The sequence below is a fragment of the Penicillium cosmopolitanum genome (genome assembly GCF_028827165.1).
Source record: "Penicillium cosmopolitanum strain IBT 29677 chromosome Unknown utg000008l:1.0-4398992.0:1.0-4402845.0, whole genome shotgun sequence".
NCBI classification, from domain to species: Eukaryota; Fungi; Ascomycota; class Eurotiomycetes; order Eurotiales; family Aspergillaceae; genus Penicillium; species Penicillium cosmopolitanum.
In genome coordinates this window covers 480,776-501,639 of record NW_026622678.1, presented here as the reverse complement: position 1 = coordinate 501,639, position 20,864 = coordinate 480,776, and the positions used below count along the sequence as shown (strand labels likewise).

Genomic DNA, 20,864 nt, shown 5'->3' with positions numbered 1-20,864 from the left:
TTGTTTCTTAGGCCTATCGGCCTCGCGTTGGATTCCCTCTTGGGTCGGCACAATGGATATATGTTTTTGATTTACCCTCCATTGTTTTGTATGTCAAAATAGCATGCATACATTTCCTTTTGTTCAAATTATTTTCCTATTCATAACGTAGAAGACGTAGTGTAATGGTAAAAGATTCCCGTGGCAGATCTTTGCAGCCTTGGAAGATCAGGATATTCTATTAGTAGCACCTCCCGCGGACCTGGGCTAGGAGCATCGGCTACCCCGAGGCCAATAACTACTGACTGCACTCACTGGGTATTAATCTATCTTGCGTACTTCCGGCCGCGAGTGGGGACTACTTATTTCAAGTTCTTGAGAATGGTCATGGTTTTCAAGAGGGGGTGTGCAAGGAGTAAGAGCAGCGCTCAATCAGCAGAGCAAATTCGGTTAAGGCATAAATCAGTGAATAAGCATACAGTACAAACTTCAAAAATGCATTTGGAGGGATTTGAACGTTGAGGATAACCATAGCCACCATAACCTCGGGGCTGAGCTAAGCTGCCGAGGCCCAATTGCCCCGCAGAATGGACTCCACGATTGCGATGCGCCATCGGAAGCAGTAATGATGCAGCAGGAGACCTGACTACTACTTAGATCTCGCCTCCACCTGTCCCCCACATTTCGTGAAGGTGCATTGTGATTAATAATTGCAGGTGGTGGGTTCGCCCAAGGACTTCAACTGCAATCGAGAGGTACAACATCAGTCATTCTTCTCCGCTCCCTCACAGTCACCTCGACATGGCAACGCAACTTGTCCCTCTGCCGGAGGTAGAACGCCTCAGCGCCTCGGTCATCCGGATTTTGGCAGGGAACCCGGGGAAGGTAGGCAATTCTGTGTGAAATGAAAATGAACCGAGAACAGTGCGCTGACAATATCTCGATATAGTTTACCTTGCAAGGTACTATCCAATATGCCCAGCTCTACACGTTTCGATGATTGGAATTGGACTAAGATGAAAGCTAATCTTACCTAGGAACAAATACCTATCTCATCGGCCGCGGCCACCAACGCATTCTCATCGACACCGGTCAGGGCGAGCCCGCATGGGTAAATAACCTGACCTCTGTGCTTTCCTCGGAAAAGGCTACCGTCCACCATGCCCTGCTCACACACTGGCACGGCGACCATGTCGGCGGAGTGAAAGATCTCCTGCGTCTTTGTCCACAGGCTTGTGTGTATAAGTGCGAGCCTGACAAAGACGAGGGTCAAGTGGGCATTGTCGATGGGCAAGTATTCAGCGTCGAAGGCGCGACACTGAAAGCTGTGTTTTCACCAGGCCATACGGAGGATCATATGGCTTTTGTATTGGAAGAGGAAGATGCCATTTTCACCGGGGATAGTGAGTCTTTCCAGCGATCTTAATCTTCTAACCTCCCTGGCTAGAAACGAAATGGCCGGAATCGGGCTAATCAGGGTACGATGGTAGATGTCCTCGGCCACGGCACTGCTGTCTTCGAAAATCTGAAAACCTATGTCTCTCAGCTTACACCGTATGCGCGACCGGGTTCAGGGCCGTGGGTATCCTGGCCACGGGGCTGTGATGGAGAACGTTAATGCCCGGATATCGGAGTATATCAAGCATCGGAAGCAGCGGGAGGACGAAGTAGTGCGCGTCTTACGATGGGGAAAGTTGGACGTGAGTCCTGGAGAGCAATCACCCGAGCCGAAGCGCTCATGGACACCGCTACAATTGGTGAAGGTGATCTATAAGGATGTGCCGGAGAATCTGCATCTGCCGGCATCGCATGGGATTGGGCTGGTTTTACACAAGTTGGAGGATGAGGGGCGGGTGGTGCATGATTCTGAGTCTGGGGAGTGGAGTTTGAGTGAGAAGTCTGCGTTATGAGTTTGAAGATTGTAGCCACTAGCCCTATAGAGGAACGTTGAGAATTGATGGCATGATTCATGAACCTGATAATGATCCTGATTATGACTCTTGTGCAACCTCACCTACCGGGCTGAGCCTTTTACAGGGGAAGCTGGTATTATCGGGCGTAGATCCGGGCTTGTATTCCCCTGATATGAGGCGTCCGAGCGGTTTTCGTAATTGAAGTCCCTTCCCAGTACATTATGTACTGTGCGAGTATACACACTTGACCGGCGACGTCAGTGCGGTGTCATGTTGGGCATCGAAAGGAGACTCATGCAGCGTCCAATCGCAACGCTGCGACCCCCCCCCCTGCTTCGTGCAGTACAGGGTTATCGCAGGAGCAGTCAGAAAAGAATCTGCTTGCACTTAAAAAAAGAACTGTGCCCATCCATCATCATCCCCCACCAACCCCCCCTGTTTGTCTGTGCCCCATGCCAATGTGAGTGCTATTGAGGAGCTCCACTGTAGCAATTCCAAGTTTCGGGGCGTGACCTCACTCTCCTCACTCTCCTCATCTTCTCCCCGCCCTTGTTCCCTTGTCCTCAAAGCTTTCCATTTTTTTTTGGGAGTTGCTGCAAGCTTGGGCTGGTCGGTCCTGGTGTCTTTCAAAGGTATTCATTCTGCTTTCTGTCTTTTCTAATCTTCCCTCAGAAAAGAAAACCGGGCTTGGCTAATTGTTGCTCCGCAAATTGCAGGCGTTGCTTCTCTTCAACGGACCCCATTCTCGTCCCCCACCACCTCTTCCTGTGATTACCATCGCTCTTTTGTGGTTTAAGCTGCTCGCAGTACCTGCTCGACGCTCTCCGAGCTCTCCACGACCATGCCTTCTCTCGATGAGCCCAAGAACGAAGCCCGCCTTCTCCTCGTCTCCAACCGTCTGCCGATCACCATCAAGCGCTCCGAGGATGGGAAATACGACTTCTCCATGTCCTCTGGAGGACTGGTCAGTGGCTTAAGTGGTCTATCTAAATCCACGACCTTCCAATGGTATGGCTGGCCGGGCCTGGAGGTGCCAGAACCCGAAATCCCGGTTGTCAAGCAGCGTTTGAAGGAGGAGTACGGTGCCGTACCCGTCTTCATTGACGATGACCTGGCAGATCGTCACTATAATGGATTTTCTAGTATGTACCCTGTACCCTTCCGTCCAAATCCCCTACAGAGACCACCTGCCCTGCGGAAGGGCGGGAGCTCCCCACGATTCATACTGACAACCCCACTTTACAGACTCTATCCTCTGGCCGCTGTTTCACTATCACCCGGGTGAGATCACATTTGACGAATCCGCTTGGGAAGCATACAAGGAGGCAAATCGCCTTTTCGCCAAGGCCATTGCCAAGGAAGTCCAGGATGGCGATTTGATCTGGGTGCATGATTACCACCTCATGTTGCTGCCGGAGATGCTGCGCGAGGAGATCGGTGACAGCAAGCAGAATGTCAAGATTGGGTTCTTCCTACACACTCCTTTCCCCAGCAGTGAAATTTATCGTATCCTGCCGGTTCGCAATGAGCTTCTCCTGGGCGTGCTGCATTGCGATTTGATTGGTTTCCACACCTACGACTACACTCGCCATTTCTTGAGCAGTTGCTCCCGCTTACTGTAAGTTGGTTCTCGGAGATAACTGTTTCTGGTGATAGTTACTGATTAGCCTAGGGGTCTGGCGACAACCCCAAATGGTATTGAGTTCCAGGGTAAGATCATAACCTGCGGCGCCTTTCCGATCGGCATCGACCCGGAGAAATTTAAGGAGGGCCTGAAGAAGGAGAAAGTCCAAAAACGTATTGCGATGCTGGAACAAAAATTCCAGGGCGTGAAGCTTATGGTTGGCGTGGACCGCCTCGACTACATCAAGGGCGTGCCGCAAAAGTTACACGCGCTGGAGGTATTTCTCAGCGACCACCCAGAGTGGGTGGGAAAGGTTGTCCTCGTTCAAGTTGCTGTTCCGAGCCGACAGGATGTCGAGGAGTATCAGAACCTACGCGCTGTCGTGAATGAGTTGGTCGGCCGTATTAACGGCAAATTTGGTTCGTAATTTGCGTCGACGCTCCGTTCTAGTCCGTGCTAACCATTTCGCAGGCACCGTCGAATTCATGCCTATACATTTCCTGCATAAGTCTGTCAACTTTGATGAACTCATCGCACTCTATGCCGTGTCAGACGCCTGCATCGTGTCATCTACACGAGACGGCATGAACCTGGTCGCATACGAGTACATTGCCACGCAGCAGAAGCGTCATGGTGTCCTTGTTCTCTCTGAATTCGCCGGCGCTGCTCAAAGTTTGAACGGAAGCATCATCGTCAATCCCTGGAACACGGAGGAACTGGCGGGTGCATATCAAGAAGCTGTCACGATGAGTGATGAACAGCGGGCACTCAACTTCGCCAAGCTGGATAAATACGTGTCCAAATACACAAGCGCATTCTGGGGCCAGTCCTTTGTCACCGAATTGACCCGCATATCAGCCCACTCGGCAGACAAATTCCAAGCAACGAAGCTGGCTCTTGCTGATAATTCGACGGACGGCGAAGTCTCAGCCACGCCGTCCGAAAAGGCCGCGTAAGTAACGTGGCTTCCTGTGCAGGCAATGGACCTTCAACGAACCTAGATGCTCTCATGACATGGATGTGGCGAAATGTATTTGATCTTTTTTTGTGCTTGGGTTGCGTGGGATTTTTGTTCTCTTTGAGAGACGGCGAGTTTCGGTATCATCTTCTGCTAGATCCTTAAACACTCAGGTGTGGCTCGACTCTCTACTCTACATAATAAACGAGCAATAGTAAATTGTTCTAGAATAACTTGTTATGTTGCATCAACTTAGGTCATTGGCCCTTGAAAGCCACACTGTCAGCATCCCGCCCGATCTTAATCTTTTGTCAGGGAACCGGGTTGACAGCAGCCACCACCTCTTTGAGATCGCCCAGGGGCCTTTGTAATTTGCTCGGTCATCACATCGCCTGAAATATGCCATGGCAAATGGTACTAGTATGCTAACACGGAATTTACCTTGTATGGGCATTGTTCTTGTATCCATGATACTAGGATTACTTACCAGTACAGCCCGAGTCTCAATACTTGCCATCATCATCCGCCCGATGAGTTGACCATAGTCTTTATCCCAGTGGGGTCTGTCTATTTTTCCAACCATGAATGTTGATAATGAAGCTGATATGATGTGTACTCTGTTGAGCTTCAACCCCGGAAGCTTATTAAAATTATTACCTGCTCATCGTTTTACCTTGGATGGATGGGTTGTATTACACTAGGTCCTTTACAAAGAAGTAAAATAAGTCTTGATTATCTGAAATGGTATTTGGCCTGCTTTAGTCCCTCCAACCAGCTCGTTTGGCTATAAATTTAACAACATAGACGAGACCGAGAAGGACAGGAACCTCTATCAACGGGCCAACGGTCGCAGCAAGTGCTTGATTACTGTTGGCCCCAAAAGCTGAGACAGCAACAGCAATCGCAAGCTCAAAATTATTGCTGGCTGCCGTGAGGCTCTGAGTTGTAGCCAACTTATAGCCAAAACCGAACTTATAAGCCACAAGAAGAGTAGCGAAGAAGACGACGATGAAGTAAACAATCAACGGAGCAGCGACCCGAATCACTGATACAATTTGATGCACAACTTGGTGTCCCTGAGATGCGAACAAAACGAGAATCGTGAAGAGCAGTCCAATAAGTGACCAAGGGCCCACCCACTTTAGGAATACTTGATTATACCAGCGCGGGCTGGCAATATGACGAAGAGAGAGACGGGTAATTATTGCAGCGCCCAATGGGATACCCAGAAACACTGCCACACTCTTTGCAGCAACGGAATAAGAGAGTGAAATGTGGGTTCCTGAGTGGCTGATGATTTTAATGAAAAAGACAGCATATGGTGCAAATAATACCATCTGCAGTAGCGAGTTGATAGCAACAAGAATAGCACAGTATTCGTTATCACCACCAGCAAGGCTAGTCCAGATAAGCACCATTGCTATACACCTCGCCAGTCCAACCAGAATGAGCCCTTCTCGAAGCTCAGGCTCGTCTGGGAGAAAGGCCCATGCTAGAGCCAACTGAACGAAAGCGATTAGCAAGTAGATCCACGGCAGCCTACAAGCCGAGTACCTACCATTAAGAATGGGGCAATTATCCAGTTTATAAAGATGCTGAATAGAAGTTGAATCCAAATCCCTCGGTCTCGGAAAACATGATGCAGAGATTCAAATCGTACTTTGCAAAGTATAGGATACATCATGACCAAAAGACCGATTGCTAGTCACAATCAGCATGAGTTCCTCTTCTCAGTACCTTTATCAACATTAAAATTCGAGAGAAATTACCAATTGGTATGGAAACCCCCACGAACTTCCCTTTCTGAAGGGCAGGCCCTGCGTTTTCCACGAAATTTCCCAGAATAATCCCAATGGCCATTGCGAGGAAGATCCATATTGCCAGAAACCGGTCCAGCCAGCCAAGAGTTTTGAAGGCTGATTGCTTGGCGGTACTTGTAGACTTTTCTGTCTCATTCACTGTTTGGCCTTCGATATCCTTCATTACCTGGCTTGAAGGGTGGATATTCAGCGCTGATTTTGGGGTGCTGCGTCGTTCTCGTTCATTGGCGGATGCGACCACCTGAGGTCCGGCTGCTATGGTGGCCATCTCAATATCTGTTGAGTTAGTGAGATACACAGACATGCGTTCTATAGCAGTGGCTGAAGAGTATTCGAGAAAGTGGGATTCGGTATTTGGGCATTTTGTATAAGACAAAAGTCGGCCTCGCGAGATGTTTAATGTGTTGGCTATAGTGGTTAGGGAATCGACCAATCAAATTGGACGAGTGACATGCCGCAACTGAAGTTGACCAATCACAATGTTACAGTGACATTGCCAAGATTAAACATTGCTCGTTCTCAAATGTGGAAAAAGGTGTCAAATATGCGATCTATTAACCTTGATTACTCTTCAGCCAGCAGGGTCCCAGAAAAAGCCAATCTCTCGTCCACTATCTCTGTTAAAACAAGCACCGGCCGCATACTCTGGTTTCTCCGTTGAAAGACATGATAGCAGATAGCAAAGTCAATCCAGCTAACACCCAACAAGTGGAAAGACATTAATTTGAAGGCATCACAAAAAAAGCGTCCGCAGCAGAGAGGACAAATCTTGGGTCATCATTCCGAAGCCTCTCTTCAAGGTCTTTCGCTATATTTTCCTTTGCCTTTTCAGAGAGTTCGAAGCCCCGATTGTCTATACAGCATTAGCACTCCACAGTGCAATGTCCATGTCCATGTCCATGTCTGATGCTCCTATTTCCTTTGTTCATGACCTGAGACCTGCGAGCACAGCAGTCGCAGCTGCGACTACAGCAACCACCTCGATCTGAACAGTCTTTAACCATTTCATGCCGCATGTACCGTTTGGGATCTTGTCTCAGATCATCATAATCTTTTCGAAAAGGCTCGAGTTCGAGCCCTGAAACTGCCTGATAAAGGTCCTAATCCTTGTCAAACAACAATTTCTGTGTTTCGTTTAACTCTTCACTTGCTTGTTTTGCCTGGACCTGAGCTTCCAAATCTTTAATTTTGGAAGCCTTTTGCAATGCCTTGACCTTATGTTGTAGCCTTTCCTCCTGCTGGCTTGCTGCCCGTAAGGCGTAGTCACGAGTAACAAGGGTGACAATTTTCCATCTTTCCAACTGCTTACCTTTGTACTTTAGAACTTCCCTGTTGTAACGGCCCGAACTGGGGTTATATTTCCTACTGTAACGAAAATGCAAGTTCTTCTGTTTCTCTTTTCGTGAGAACATCATTGCTAAGGATAACCAGAGGCTACCTTTCGAAGAGATTGAAAATAAAAAATTGTTATTGGGAGATGCGAAACAGTAAAGACTAGAATTGATTCGAGTATCTTGCCAAATTGGGATGTAAGCCTCATGACAACGTCACCCGCCTAGTCATGTTGCCCGACGCCGTAACCAGTTATGGCTTTGAGCAGTGACTGACCCCATTCTCGCTTTTTATTAAGTAAATGGACCATGGCATAACTGCAATCTTCAGTTTATGGAGCTTTGTGATAAGTTTTAGTTGGACTGGCCGTGAAAGCAAGCCTTGGTGGCCAGTCGGAAACTAGAACATTACAATCATTACTACCGACGGAGAATGAGGGAGACTATGATGACGATATGGCTAGCTGAGGCTATCACAAAGCTAGATACAGCGATGCGGACTGACTAAGACTGTTTGATCTGAGGTCTCGTCCCAGAAATTACTTAGGGGTTGGGCTATTATGCAATTACATGTGTGTTTACAAACCATGTGCATTAAGCCCTGTGCTGAGGACAAAAGTCCGAGGTGACGAAGATATTGATATTCCTAAGAGGGCACGAGGCCCGATAACTAGCGAAGGGGGCCGTTTTCATTGACTCTGGCTATCATAGTATGGGATGAAGCCGGTGGCCTTGATGGGATAGTACCTTTGTATCAAGCACCAATTGACCCTCAAACTAGGAATGATGGCCCAATATCCTATGAAGCTTTTCTTCGAGACTCTACGGATATTTTCTGAGCCGGTTTCGACTGTGTTCGTAGACATGGCTTCGTCGCGGTCTATGAGACATAGGCGACAATAGGAACAAAACAGCAGATAGCGAGATGCTAGGGGTATCAGATAGCTGCTCACAATAAAAGAGAATCAAACACCAGCCGCCTTCGTATAAAGTAAAGTAAAGTTTCATCCTCAGGATGCCTGTAAGGCATCGCGAAATATCTCAAAGTTTCCTTCCGCTCTACTGTCCAAAACTGCGAAGATGATTTCTTCAAATGCGCCATTGAACTCTCCTTCCTCGAGGACATCTTTGAAACACTGAGCGACCACGACTGGGGGGTTTTGGAATGCACCACATCCCATCGCCCCCATCACACAGTGTGTGGTACCATTGACTGCGAGAACGCGAAACACCTGTCTGATCTTATCCTTGACCGTTCGAAGATCTTGTGGGCGGGCTTTGAAGTAATTAGTATTCCATCTAAATGCTTGAAAGGCTATCAACATACCGTAGTTCCTCTTATCGGGGGTAAGAAGGGGTCTTCTAAGAGCCGCAAGACTGACAACCCCAACAGTGAACATCTCAGCCGGTTGGTAAACCCAAAACCAGGTATCCACCTCATCCTTAAACACAGTGACGTTCGGAGACCAGATAGTTCCGAACATAGGAAGCGGGTAGAATTTCTTGTGCAGAGTTACAGCGAGTGTACTGCGAAAGCACAGAGCCTCTTCTTGCGCTAGTGCTCCACGAAGCCATCCACCTCCGGGATGACGCTCGCTGGCCATATTCAGAACGCCGATTTTGGCGGTTGGGTTGGTTTCCAGGATGAGGCGGGCGGTTGTGAAGCTGTCGCTGTTTTGAACTGTGACTCTTGGTCGTGTTCCATTTGGATCTGGGGTGATTCGGGGTAGAAGTGTCGAGTACAGGTCTGCTTCATTTGTGGCATTGGTGGTGTTGATGATACGCGCAGTGAGCGCGAGTGTCTGCTGGGCTAGAGCCGTACGCTGCTCCTTGTTTGGCCGCCTGGAGACGTTCGACATTGTGCTTTCAATTGAGTTTTTCTCTTTTTTGACGTTGCGATAAATAAACCACTGAGAAGAGGAGTAGTTATAGGTCGGACTGCGTGAGTCACTCAAATGGAGTGTGGCGGAGTGAGTGAGTGAAGAGTGAGGAATACGAAGGCGTGGGTCGAGGCAGACTCGGGAAGGAGTCACAGCGGGATCGAAGGGAAGGAGAACTTGAACTTGAACTGCAGATGAAATATCAAAACTAATGAAAGCATGTAATGACTGTCGTTGGATTTATTGTCATAGTATACTAATGACCCCATTCTGTTGTAGTATAGCAATTGAAATGCTTCGAGTGGAAAGATCGGTGCAGTTCATCCCGGCTCCTCTATTAGAAGGGTCTTATTAAAGAAAAAAAGAACTATCATAACATGCGATATGATAAAATATTATGGTGTTTGTCAACAATATACTCTTCTAATCAAATATCTTCCACCGAGAGCACTTGCTGGGTCGAGCAATGAATAACACCTCCAGCTAGCGGAAGCCCAGTAACACGAACAGGTCGAACCACCCGATCGGGACAGAGTTTCTGCAATGTCTCAACAGCTTCTCGGTCCTTTTGTTGATCTCCAAATTGAGGAAGAATGAGACCACCATTCACGAAATAGAAGTTGACATAGTTCGTGGCCGGCTCTTCGTACGCAAGATCGCCGAAAACATTGGGACTCGGTTCATCCACGGTATGAACTTCAAAGGGTCGACCTTTTGCGTCAACAGACTTGCTCAGAATTTCTTTAATCTCCTCATATATCTCCAGCCATGCCGATGGTACAGTTGGGTCCGGCTTTGAGAGCACAACAACCCCAGCCGAATGAAGGCAACTTCGGCGTCGGCGTGTACATCTGTGACATCAAGATCCTTCCTGCCAGGAAACCAAATTATCTTCTCGACTCCTAGTACGCGCTTCAACTCGACTTCAATCGCCTCCCGCGAGAGCCCCGGATTGCGGTTCTCGTTGAGAATGCTACTCTCCGTGGCTAGGAGAGTTCCATCACCATCAACAACAAGTGCCCCACCCTCCACGCAAATCTCCGATTCTACTATTGTGACAGGAGAAGGAGAGGAGTCGGATTTAATGACCCTTTCGGCAAATTTGTTGTTCTCTTCGAGTTGTTCTGGGGCCATGACGGGCCAGTCAAGACCATCAGAAGCGCGATCGTGATCACCGATGTCATCTTTCTTGCCCCATTCGCTGAACCGGAAATTAATCGCAAAACGCTTCTGCTGAGATGCTTCATCAAGCCTCTGTACATAGACGGGGCCAGTATCGCGGACCCAGAGATGATTGGTTTGGAAGGGGATGAAAGATATGTTTGCTGCGTCGTTGGGATACGTCTCGCTGGCAAGCTTGACCATTGACTGTGCCTTTCCCACGTCTTCTGAGCGAGCATATAGTCTCACTGGCTCAAATGCCGATATAGCGGATGCCAGACTAGCAATATCTGTGCACGCATGTTCATAGTATGCTGGAGCAAGGGCGTATTTGGAGGGAAAGCCGAGGATAGTTGCAGCATGCCGGGACGTCTCGGCCGGGTAGAGATATCTCCCAACACCCTTTGCAATGACAGATGACATTTTCAAGTAGAAATCATAAGTCCTTGGGTGGAAACTATTGGCTCGGGGCAAGCAGAGCACTTGGTGGCCTTTCTTCGAGATGCTCTTTCTCTGGAGGAAAGTTGCTCGGGGGTTCTGTCGGCTAGATACCTGAAACCGGACCGTGATACGCGTGGACACGAATTTGATGCACAACCTAATAGTCAATGGAAGTTTGGAGGAGTATTGCCAGTATTTGTATCGGGGCGGGTAGTAGGCGGACTCGTGTCCGCTAGGCAGAGTTTATGTAGTATTCCCGCCATCTTGGCATTATCATTGACTGTTCAACTAGGTGGACATCAAGTAGTCACAAAAGTATAATTCACTGAATAGAAAGAATCATCGATACGAGGGCGAGTTCTCGGCCCGAAGAAGCAAGCGAAATTAGTCTAATCTTGTCAAAAAGACGGACATGGGATCCCATAAGGTACTACTCTAGATAAAATCAGGCATCAGCATCAATTCTGCCTGAGGCAGCCACACCACCCAAGTGCAAACAAGGCAAACAGCAGTCCCGAGAATTTCTCAGGCTTCACCTTCACCTCCGCAACTTGTCCGGTGCCATCCCTAATTCGCCCAATTCCATTGCAGGGCTATCTTCCCATTTTTTGTCTCCATATTCTTCGAGAGCCAATCCAGGAGCCCCCGCGATCCGGAACTGTTTCAATATGACACCCAGTCAAATCTTCCGGGCTGCGCTGCCCATCCGGTCTATCGCATCGCCATTGACTCTGGCACGACCAACTCTCCTCCCATCCACATACTCACTCACTCAACCCCTCCGACACGCCTCGACAGAATCTGCTAGTCCGAAGCAGCACATCTCCCCCGAGGAGCCAACCATCACATCACCACCCCCCTCCTCGAACACAGCCAAGCCCAGACTCCAAAAACTGCAACCGCCTGCCGAGCTCCGCAAGTACGCCTATGCCGTCAAGGCCGGCACTGTTGTGTCGGTCGGTCGCATGCAAGGCACCGTTACCGTCTTGCACCGCCACAATGCCTGGGACAAGCACATTCGCAAGTTCTACCCCCAGGAAACACGTTTCCTTGTCGCCGACCCTCAGAACTCTCTCCGGGAGGGCGACGTGATCGAGTTCTCATCCGGCGCTCCCAAGAGCCGTCACGTCAGCCATGTCGTCGAGCGCATCGTTACACCCTTTGCCACACCCATCCAGGACCGTCCAGCCGTTTTGTCGCGTGAGGAACGCCAAGCACAGCGGGAGCAGAGCTGGGCCGCGAAGTACCTCCGCCGAGAGTCGCGGCGACTGGGAGAGGAAATTGATATCAAGCAATACACCAGCAACCTAGTGAAGGAGGGCGTGCAGTATTCGGATGCCGAATTGATCCGCTTATATCATGCCAACAAGGACGGTGCTCGTGTTGGAAGAATCAAGAGCCTGGTTCAGCAGCGGACTGCGGCGATGAAGGAGGCCCAGAGACCTGAGAAAGAGCGTGCTCGTGAAGAATGGCTCCAACGGAAGGCAACTTGGGAATCCCATGAAGCTGCGCGTCAGCAAGCAAAGCAGCTGGAGGAGGCTCGCCAGGAATAAGCTTTTTTTTTCGAGCGACGCGTGAGAATTATGTGCCTCGAGAATATCAGCGTCATTTCTTGAACTCACTTCTTGATACCGGAGCATTGTTGATTCTGATATCCATGCTTATGTTGCTGTCGGGTCTTTGTACTATATATACTACCATCATACAATTTTCTGTTACAACTAGTCCTCCAAGTTTCCATTCTACACGTTATTTTCTTCGAGTGCCCAGGTGTTGTTTGTATCTATAAATTTCGAACGACACGATCCGCCAAGACAACCTAACATGATCAATCTTTGACGAGAGACCAAAGATATAAAAATCATGAACAACCGTCGACTTCTATCTGCAGTTATTCTAAGGGCGTCCAAACAAGCTTGTCAAGGCTGGAACAGCCTACAAACTAAATATTCTATGCCTTTCATCCCAACTTGTTACCGTTTCCCCTTATGCTGATGATACTCAACCCGTCGCTATTTCCCTCCATCCTGATGGTTTTTAACCTATTATTGTTCCCCCTAGTCCTGGTAATATCTTGCCTGCTTTAGCTACTAGTATTCTTAACAAACAATCTACAACTTGTGTACTTGATTACTTTATTAGAAGACTTAGTCACCACTCCTTTAATTCAAGTATTCATCCAGTTTACCTGGTCATCATCTTCTTGAACTGCAGAGCCCGAATTTGTCCAGAAAAAGTAAGGTCTGTTTAATTTAAACCTTTAGAAATTGCGCATGAGAGATTTATGTGACGTCGTGTTCCAAGAGGCGCTGCAATTCACAGGTTCGCCTGTTTACACTGGCAAAAGCAGACGCTAACCATCGTAAAGTCCGTTATTGTATGTACGAGAGAGCCACAAAAGGGGCCAGATCCCAAAATCAAACTTGTGTGTACATCATGAAAAGAATCCAGGGAGCTCTTCTCCTCGACCAAGCCGGGGACTCGATCCCTTAAATCACTTGCAAATGGAAAGTAGGTTACTGGTATCACGGAAGAGAAACCAACTCCTTGCCCAGAAATGACGAACGAAAATCCTTCTAGCCTTGACCTCTCCAATGAACCGGGGAGAGGTCCTGAGTACCGTTACTTCGTAGATGAAATGATATGGCAGCTTAGCTTGGCTTATCTGAGCTGACCAAATCTTTGGCTTTTTCTTTTCTTTTTGCTGTCTCACGAGGCGAATACCTTGACCTTGAGATCAACACTGCCAGTGGCGAGCACGCATCGAATGGACATCTTGGATGCAGCATTTGGATCTTCCTTGGTCCCATTCGCTGTATCTGTGCCATTTGCCCCATCATCCCCGCTGGCCCCGGTGTCTTTGATCAAGGGTGGAGCCCAACGCATTGAGGTAATGAAGCGATCATGAGCTTCGACTGTACGAACGCACTTGCATTCTTGGGTAAGATCCCAGCACCGTATTGTCTTATCGTCTGACACCGAGATCAGATATTTGCCGCCGGGGTGGAAGGTTAGACTCCGCACCCAATTGTCATGACCAACCAGGGTCTTGAGTAAGTTACCCCTGGCATCCCAGAGACGAATGATTTTGTCACGACCACCTGTTGCGACAAACTCAGCAGATGATGATGCGGGCGGTGGCTTCTTGTAGCCTGCAAGAGGCGCGAGGTGTGGGTAAGTCGTAGACGGAGCGAGGGCAACACATTCAATGTAGTGCTCATGGCCCAAGAATGTTGCTTTAGTTTCTCCCGAAGAAACATCCCAAAGACGGCCAACTCGATCATCTCCGGCAGAAAAGAGGAACCGGCCATCCGGCGATGGGACAACATCACGCACCCAGGCGGCATGCCCTGTCAGTGTTTTAACACAGTATCCAGTCGTGACGTCCCAAATCTTCAATGTCATATCACGAGAAGCCGACACCAACAAGTTACCAGACATTGGTGAGCCGGCCGCCCCTGATGGGATAAATCGGACGGCGGAAACGCTGTGGTCATGACCGGGCAAGGTGCGGATGTTTTTATAATCATCAGCGGGGTCCCACAACTTGATATTGAGATCGGAGGAACATGATGCAAGGAGAGTACCTCCTCGCGGACCACCATAATCTACATCAAGAACTGCCCTCGTGTGGCCTTTGATTGTACGCTCCAGTTCTCCCAGTTCCCAATCCCAGATCTTGATTGTGGTATCCTCCGACCCAGAGGCAAGGGAGGAGAAGACGGGGTGAAAGGCAACGCAGGTGACAGGTTGTCGGTGCGACTCGAGGTCATGACGAGCCGGAATTTTGGGCAACCAGGACGCCGGGTCCTGGTTTCGTCGTGAGAGAGATGTGGGAGTGGCGGTGTCTATTTCAGTCTGTAGGGAGGCGCATCGCGATTCCAAGTCCATAATCTACTAGCCCCACGGCCAATCAGCCCCATGAACGCATTTTGTGCGGCGTGTTAGGAATGTAGCGAACCTTTTTTTGGAGTCGAACGATACTGGTCCATTTCTTCTCCAGTAGCCCCTCATATTTCTTGAGGGTGGTGTCGTCGACTGTGATAGAGTCGCCGAGCTCCTCTCGAAGCGCTGCGGAGCTCTGGGTGAGGTTTGCGGAGGCCAGATAGGCTATGATTGACTTGTGTCTGTAAAGAGAAAGGCGATTATTAAATTGCAACAGTGGGCAGGACCTTTGTCTGGAGACTTACAGCTCCTCCGCCTGTCGCGCCGTGAGTAGCTGGCTCATGGTGCCGGCGGCTTTGTGTGTGTCCCCTCAATGCACCTCCGCCTGCGCCGGAGGCCGTCAATCGCAAAAAGACGGAGAGGTTTTCGCGGGGGGAATAGAAGTAGGCAGATATCGAGTGCAATCGGGGAATGGAATGAAACAGATCCCGGTTCCAGTTCCAGATCTAAATCCAGGGAGAGACGGGGGGAATCGCAAGCAGATCCACCGCGGGGTCACAAACAAAACAACCCTCGACACCGCCAAGACCGCTTGTTTACTTTCCTTTCTTTTCCCGCAACGACCAACATCCCCAAACACTACACACTCTTATCCCCCCCAGTTCAACCTCCCCGATTAGGATTGCATATTTTGAGGTCTTTCAAAGTACCGCTCACTTTTGAATTTCGCATGATACCTCGTTATTCCCTTTTCCGACCACCGCCTGAGAGCGTCTCGAATCTCTCCCCCGTCCGTTGCTTGGGCACCAAACCAGACGGTAACAGATCTCACCCCCAAAGCCCCTACTGCGTGGTCCCGGACCTCTATCGCCTTGTTCTTCCTACTTGGTTTCTTCTTCTTCTTGCTTTGATCTCTACCTAAGCAGTGTGCGCATACTCTTTTTGGTCCATTTTACTAATACCCGTGGTCCTTAAGTGATTTATCAACTCAATTCAGCCATAACCAATCTAGCCCGCCACCATGGCCGAGGCCGAGCAAGACTTCTCTTCCCTACCGCTACCTGACCGGTTCGCTCACAAGGTGCGCTTTGGTCCCTATTCCTTGGCGGAGACAATGGACAATAGGACATGACGACACGGGGACAACGCTAATTCGAAGATTTCAACCAACAGAACTGGAAAGTACGAAAGGAGGGATACGAGGACGCCAAAGCACAATTCGAAAAGACCCCCGATGAATCAGACCCAGTATTCACGCCGTTTCTACAAGATCCCAGTCTATGGAAAGGGGCGGTCGCCGACTCCAACGTGGCTGCGCAGATCGAGGGACTCGGAGCATACTGTGCATTCTTGAAGTTCGGAGGCGCGGCCGCATGTACAAGGTGGGTTAAATGCTCCCCGAGCCATCTGTGTCAAGTGAAGAAGGGAAATGGCTAATGTTGGGTTCAGAACTCGGAATTTCACGGTCGGCCCGATTGCGGAGAAGGGCCTCCCCTGCGCCAGACCGGCTGGTAAGACCAGCGCACAAGAAGCTCTCCTATTATGCGTCGAAATCGACAAAGCGGATCCCGTTCTCGAAGACCTTCTACCCACACTATCTCACAAAGTGCCAAAAGTTATCGCCGGTGCCCTGGCGGCATTGACTGTGATCTACCATAACTTCGGGTGCAAGATTGTAGATCCGAAGCCCACTCTCAAAGCGCTGCCCAAGGCTTTCAGTCATGCGGACAAGAATGTCCGAGCAGAGGCACAAAATGTGACGGTTGAGTTATATCGATGGCTCCGTGAGGCAATCAAGCCTCTTTTCTGGGCCGACTTAAAACCTGTCCAGCAGCAGGATTTGGAGAAGCTCTTTGAGAAAGTCAAGGAAGAGCCAACGCCCAAACAAGAGCGATTCACTCGCGCCCAACAAGATGCGATGGCTGCGGCCAGTGCAGCTCCCGGTGGAGCCGATGGTGTTGATGAGGAGGGAGGCGAGGAGTTTGTCGAGGAGGAAGCAGAAGAAGTCGATGCTTTCGACCTTGCAGAGCCTGTCGACGTCATGCCTAAAGTTCCCAAGGATCTTCACGACCAACTCGGTTCATCGAAATGGAAAGATCGCAAGGAAGCCTTGGATGCTCTTTATAACGCCATCAACGTTCCCCGTATCAAGGACGGCCCCTATGACGATATTGTGAGGGCTCTGGCTAAGTGCATGAAGGACGCCAATATCGCAGTCGCCACAGTGGCAGGTAACTGTGTCGACCTCCTGGCCAAGGGTCTGCGCGAGGGATTTGCGAAGTACCGATCCACCATCATGGTTCCCATGCTGGAGCGCCTGAAAGAGAAGAAGGTGACAGTGGCGGAAGCTCTTGGTCAGGCCTTGGACTCCGTTTTCTCGTCAACTGATCTCTCGGAATGCCTGGAAGACATCCTGGAATATCTCAAGCACAAAAACCCGCAAGTCAAGCAAGAAACCCTCAAGTTCCTAATCCGCTGCCTTCGCACGACCAGAACTGTTCCGGCCAAGCCAGAGCAGAAGTCTATCGCCGACGCAGGTACCAAGCTACTCACAGAGTCGACAGAGGCCATTCGGTCAGGAGGTGCTGAGGTCTTGGGAACGCTAATGAAGATTCTTGGTGAACGAGCTATGAACCCATACCTCGACGGACTTGATGAAATTCGCAAAACCAAAGTCAAGGAGTACTTCGAGACTGCTGAAGTGAAGGCCAAGGAACGCCCCAAGCCCATCGTTGCTCCTCCCAAGCCTGCAGCTCCTGCGGGAAAGAAGGCTTTGCCGGGAAAGAAGCCTGCAGCAGGTCTGAAGAAGCCCGGTGCCACGGCTGCTGCGCCCGCCCAAGACCCTCCTGCTGCTAGACCCGCGGCTAAGGCGATCCCCTCGAAGCTCGGCGGTCTTTCTAAGCCTGGCCTGGCTGCACCTGGATCCAAGCTCCGAAGTAAGCTTGGTGGACCTGGTGGTGTGGCTTCTCCACAAAGGAGAGTCGCTGAGCCACCTGCGGAGGAGGCAGCACCAGCCCCAGCTCAACCCAAGTTTGGTCTTGGTCGTGGTCTTGCAGGTCGCCCTATTGCGAAGCCCGCGGCCCCTGTTGAGGCTGCCCCGGCTCCACCTCCCGCACCGGCTGGAATGACCGCAGCTGAGAAAGCGGAGATGGAGGAGCTTCGATCAGAGCGGGAAAAGCTCGCCCATACAATTGAGGACATGAAATCGGAGCGATCAAGCCTCAACTCTCAAATCACCGAGCTTCAGAATCAGAACGCACAGTTGATTGAGGATCACACAAGAGATGTATTGAGCATTAAGGCGAAGGAGACCCAATTAGTTCGGGCTCGCAGTGACGCCGAGGCTGCTGAGCAAAATGTCCAGAAGCAGCAGAGAGAGATTGAACGATTGAAGCGGGAGCTAGCACGCGCCCTCCGTGCGTCTGCATTGAGCCCACCCCACGGTGGATCGGACGCCGACAGCATGGGTATGTCAGAGGCCAATTCTCTCTACCAAGAACCTGCCAGCAATGGACATATAGCCGCAGCCCGGTCTGGGCTTCACCTGGGATCTCGCTTCGAAAGCGCACGACCTCGAAGTTATGCATCCAGCAACCCAAGCGAAGAGAAGGAAAACACTGGTCTTGAATCTCCAGGATTCGGCACCCGAGATAGTGGATTGGGCCGACGCAAGCTCAGCCCGACCTATGGCTACTCGGGTATCGGCAGTCCAACACGATCATCTACGCGGAACTCCACCAATCAAACCGACGAGGAGGGACAACCGCGGGCTGCTCAACCTGCCGAAAACTGGAAGCGAGCTGCTGAAGTTACCAGCCAACTCAAGGCCAGAATTGAACAAATGAAGGTGAGTTTCAATCAGTATCCCACGCCTAGAGGTTTAAAAGAGACATGGCTGACAATCAACACAGGCTAAACAAGGACTTTCACGACCCTCCGCTCAACGCTAATGACCGAATGACCGCGCTCATACTTACGCCTCCTTCCTCTCTTCCTCTTTCCGCCATACACTTCTTCTTTTCCTCCTTTTCTCTCTCTTTTCTTTGTGTGTCTTGAGACTGGGTTTTACTTCATGATGCTATCACGACTTTTGACCCATGGTGGGCATCTCTGGTCTTCTGGGAGCGCTGGGAGCGCTGGACTGGGCAATTTTGGCTTGTACTTTTTCTTCTTCTCTTTCTTCCTCCTCCTTTGCTGGTTGTCATGGATTGATTGCTTTGAGCTTGATCTATGTTCCTGTAATTTCATCATACCACCTCTTATTGGCCTTTTCAGCTCTTGCTTTTTGCTTTTTGCTTTGCCTGGATGGCTGGCTGGCTCTTTTCCCGGGGGGGTTTTCTCGTTAATAAAATGTCTGTCTGGGGCTTACTTGTGACCTACTGTTCTTGGGGCTCAGCATCACGTGCCCTTGGTTGAATGATAATGTATATCTACTTCGCTTTGCGCCATGGCATTTATCGGACTCTTGAGAGTAGATATCGATTGAGTAGGAGTAGAGAATTAATCTTTTATGTACATCACATGAAGCAGGGGGAAAGTAAGGTACCTAGTCCTTGGTCAAAGGGAAGTATCATGCCAAACCATACAACTCAGCAAAAGGATCGAAATCCGGATCCTCATGACGAGTATACTCATTGCCATCCGCGATCACCTTAGCCTTGTCTTTCCCAAAGAGTTCCTCAATCCAAGCCAAGGTAACATCAATACCGGCACTAACACCCGAGGAAGTCCAGATATTCCCATCCGTAACCCATCTCGCACGTGCAACCCACTTCACCTCTGGACCTAGCACTATGATGTCCTTCCAAGCCTTCTTATTCGTCGTCGCGCGTCTTCCATCCAGGACACCCGCTCGAGCCGCCAGTCCCGCACCGGTACATACTGTAATCAAATATTTGAGACTAGGGTAGGAGTCTCGGATAAATGCGATCGTCTCTAGGACGACGGGTGACGAGCCTCGTGAGCCCTGGCCTCCGGGGACGAGGAGGACGTCTAGGGCTGGTGCATTGGCGAAGGTGTGGGTTGGAACGATGCTTTGGCCGATTCCGGCTGGGTATGCGGGTGTCTTTGTGCTGACTGGATCTAGGGTTGAGGCCAGTACGGACAGAGTGATTGATTCAGTGCGTGAGAGGTCGTTTAGACAGTTTAGAGGCCCGAAGGCGTCTAGGGCTTCGAAGCCTGGGTAGAGAGCGACTCCGATGCGGAGGGCCTCGGGGTTGGAGCTGATGTTGGTTTCTATAGATGTATTAGTGTTTGTTCTTCACTAAAACCCATGGATAGTGTGTCTGTCTGTGCTCCGTGTCTCATACCTGTCATGGTTGAATCGAGTTGAGGTTAAAGTAGGAAAGGAGCTTGAAGGATAATATTCATTTATGGGATGGATGCCTCGGTGAGGAGCAGAGTCGAGCAGATTACTGTACTTTCGCTGCAGGCCAATGCGACGTGGTTGCGGGGCAATACTCGAAGTAGGCAAGGCTGCCGGTAATTAGGACTAGGCAAGACTGTACTATAGTAGGAAGTCTGCGGGAATAGCGGCTGACACTCGTGTTGAATGGGCCAGAAACACTCAATCTATTTAATTTGTCATCTGCACTAGTTAGTTAGTTAACTAATTAATGTTGTCTGGAGTCATGAGTCATGTACAAGTAATAGGTAGGATTATTGCGAAACTCAACATTTAGCAAAAGGCTCTCCCTCACAGTAGTACGCTCTGTCTTATAGGATGTAGTATATACCATACTAGGGTTAGAATCATAATGGGATACCTGAATCTAACCTTGGGCTGCAGAGTAACTAAATGGCTGCCAGACACGCTATGTTGCGGCCTCAGGCATTCAGGCATTCAGGCCGCGGTGCCGTCCGTCTGCGAACC

General features: G+C 49.8%; 10 protein-coding genes across 10 annotated transcripts; 4 read left to right on the top strand and 6 right to left on the bottom strand.

Annotated features, from left to right (window-relative positions):
* Positions 1-780: 780 nt before the first annotated feature.
* Positions 781-1,889, top strand: N7509_006729 (uncharacterized protein; the record flags this gene model as incomplete). Its single annotated transcript, XM_056631366.1, has 4 exons — positions 781-864; positions 929-941; positions 1,017-1,386; positions 1,526-1,889. The coding sequence occupies 4 exons, from the start codon at positions 781-783 to the stop codon at positions 1,887-1,889; spliced, it is 831 nt and encodes a 276-aa protein (XP_056486917.1).
* An 844-nt stretch (positions 1,890-2,733) lies between these two features.
* N7509_006728 (glycosyltransferase family 20 protein) lies at positions 2,734-4,472 on the top strand (the record flags this gene model as incomplete). The annotated part of the gene is made up of 4 exons (XM_056631365.1): positions 2,734-3,034; positions 3,138-3,510; positions 3,565-3,935; positions 3,988-4,472. The coding sequence occupies 4 exons, from the start codon at positions 2,734-2,736 to the stop codon at positions 4,470-4,472; spliced, it is 1,530 nt and encodes a 509-aa protein (XP_056486916.1).
* A 760-nt stretch (positions 4,473-5,232) lies between these two features.
* On the bottom strand, positions 5,233-6,562 carry N7509_006727 (arsenic resistance protein; the record flags this gene model as incomplete). Its single annotated transcript, XM_056631364.1, has 3 exons — positions 5,233-5,976; positions 6,033-6,175; positions 6,244-6,562. The coding sequence occupies 3 exons, from the start codon at positions 6,560-6,562 to the stop codon at positions 5,233-5,235; spliced, it is 1,206 nt and encodes a 401-aa protein (XP_056486915.1).
* An 832-nt stretch (positions 6,563-7,394) lies between these two features.
* On the bottom strand, positions 7,395-7,709 carry N7509_006726 (uncharacterized protein; the record flags this gene model as incomplete). The annotated part of the gene is made up of 1 exon (XM_056631363.1): positions 7,395-7,709. One exon carries the CDS (start codon positions 7,707-7,709, stop codon positions 7,395-7,397), a length of 315 nt encoding a protein of 104 aa, XP_056486914.1.
* Positions 7,710-8,635: 926 nt separating this feature from the next.
* Positions 8,636-9,484, bottom strand: N7509_006725 (uncharacterized protein; the record flags this gene model as incomplete). The annotated part of the gene is made up of 1 exon (XM_056631362.1): positions 8,636-9,484. The coding sequence occupies one exon, from the start codon at positions 9,482-9,484 to the stop codon at positions 8,636-8,638; it is 849 nt and encodes a 282-aa protein (XP_056486913.1).
* A 448-nt stretch (positions 9,485-9,932) lies between these two features.
* N7509_006724 (agmatine deiminase family protein) lies at positions 9,933-11,089 on the bottom strand (the record flags this gene model as incomplete). Its single annotated transcript, XM_056631361.1, has 2 exons — positions 9,933-10,298; positions 10,337-11,089. The coding sequence occupies 2 exons, from the start codon at positions 11,087-11,089 to the stop codon at positions 9,933-9,935; spliced, it is 1,119 nt and encodes a 372-aa protein (XP_056486912.1).
* A 686-nt stretch (positions 11,090-11,775) lies between these two features.
* N7509_006723 (uS17 family ribosomal protein) lies at positions 11,776-12,660 on the top strand (the record flags this gene model as incomplete). The annotated part of the gene is made up of 1 exon (XM_056631360.1): positions 11,776-12,660. The coding sequence occupies one exon, from the start codon at positions 11,776-11,778 to the stop codon at positions 12,658-12,660; it is 885 nt and encodes a 294-aa protein (XP_056486911.1).
* A 1,156-nt stretch (positions 12,661-13,816) lies between these two features.
* Positions 13,817-15,335, bottom strand: N7509_006722 (WD40 repeat domain-containing protein; the record flags this gene model as incomplete). The annotated part of the gene is made up of 3 exons (XM_056631359.1): positions 13,817-15,001; positions 15,069-15,234; positions 15,298-15,335. 3 exons carry the CDS (start codon positions 15,333-15,335, stop codon positions 13,817-13,819), a joined length of 1,389 nt encoding a protein of 462 aa, XP_056486910.1.
* Positions 15,336-16,013: 678 nt separating this feature from the next.
* N7509_006721 (putative spindle pole body component) lies at positions 16,014-18,942 on the top strand (the record flags this gene model as incomplete). The annotated part of the gene is made up of 4 exons (XM_056631358.1): positions 16,014-16,073; positions 16,166-16,374; positions 16,442-18,839; positions 18,904-18,942. 4 exons carry the CDS (start codon positions 16,014-16,016, stop codon positions 18,940-18,942), a joined length of 2,706 nt encoding a protein of 901 aa, XP_056486909.1.
* Positions 18,943-19,562: 620 nt separating this feature from the next.
* On the bottom strand, positions 19,563-20,308 carry N7509_006720 (DJ-1/PfpI family protein; the record flags this gene model as incomplete). The annotated part of the gene is made up of 2 exons (XM_056631357.1): positions 19,563-20,227; positions 20,302-20,308. 2 exons carry the CDS (start codon positions 20,306-20,308, stop codon positions 19,563-19,565), a joined length of 672 nt encoding a protein of 223 aa, XP_056486908.1.
* Positions 20,309-20,864: the final 556 nt, after the last annotated feature.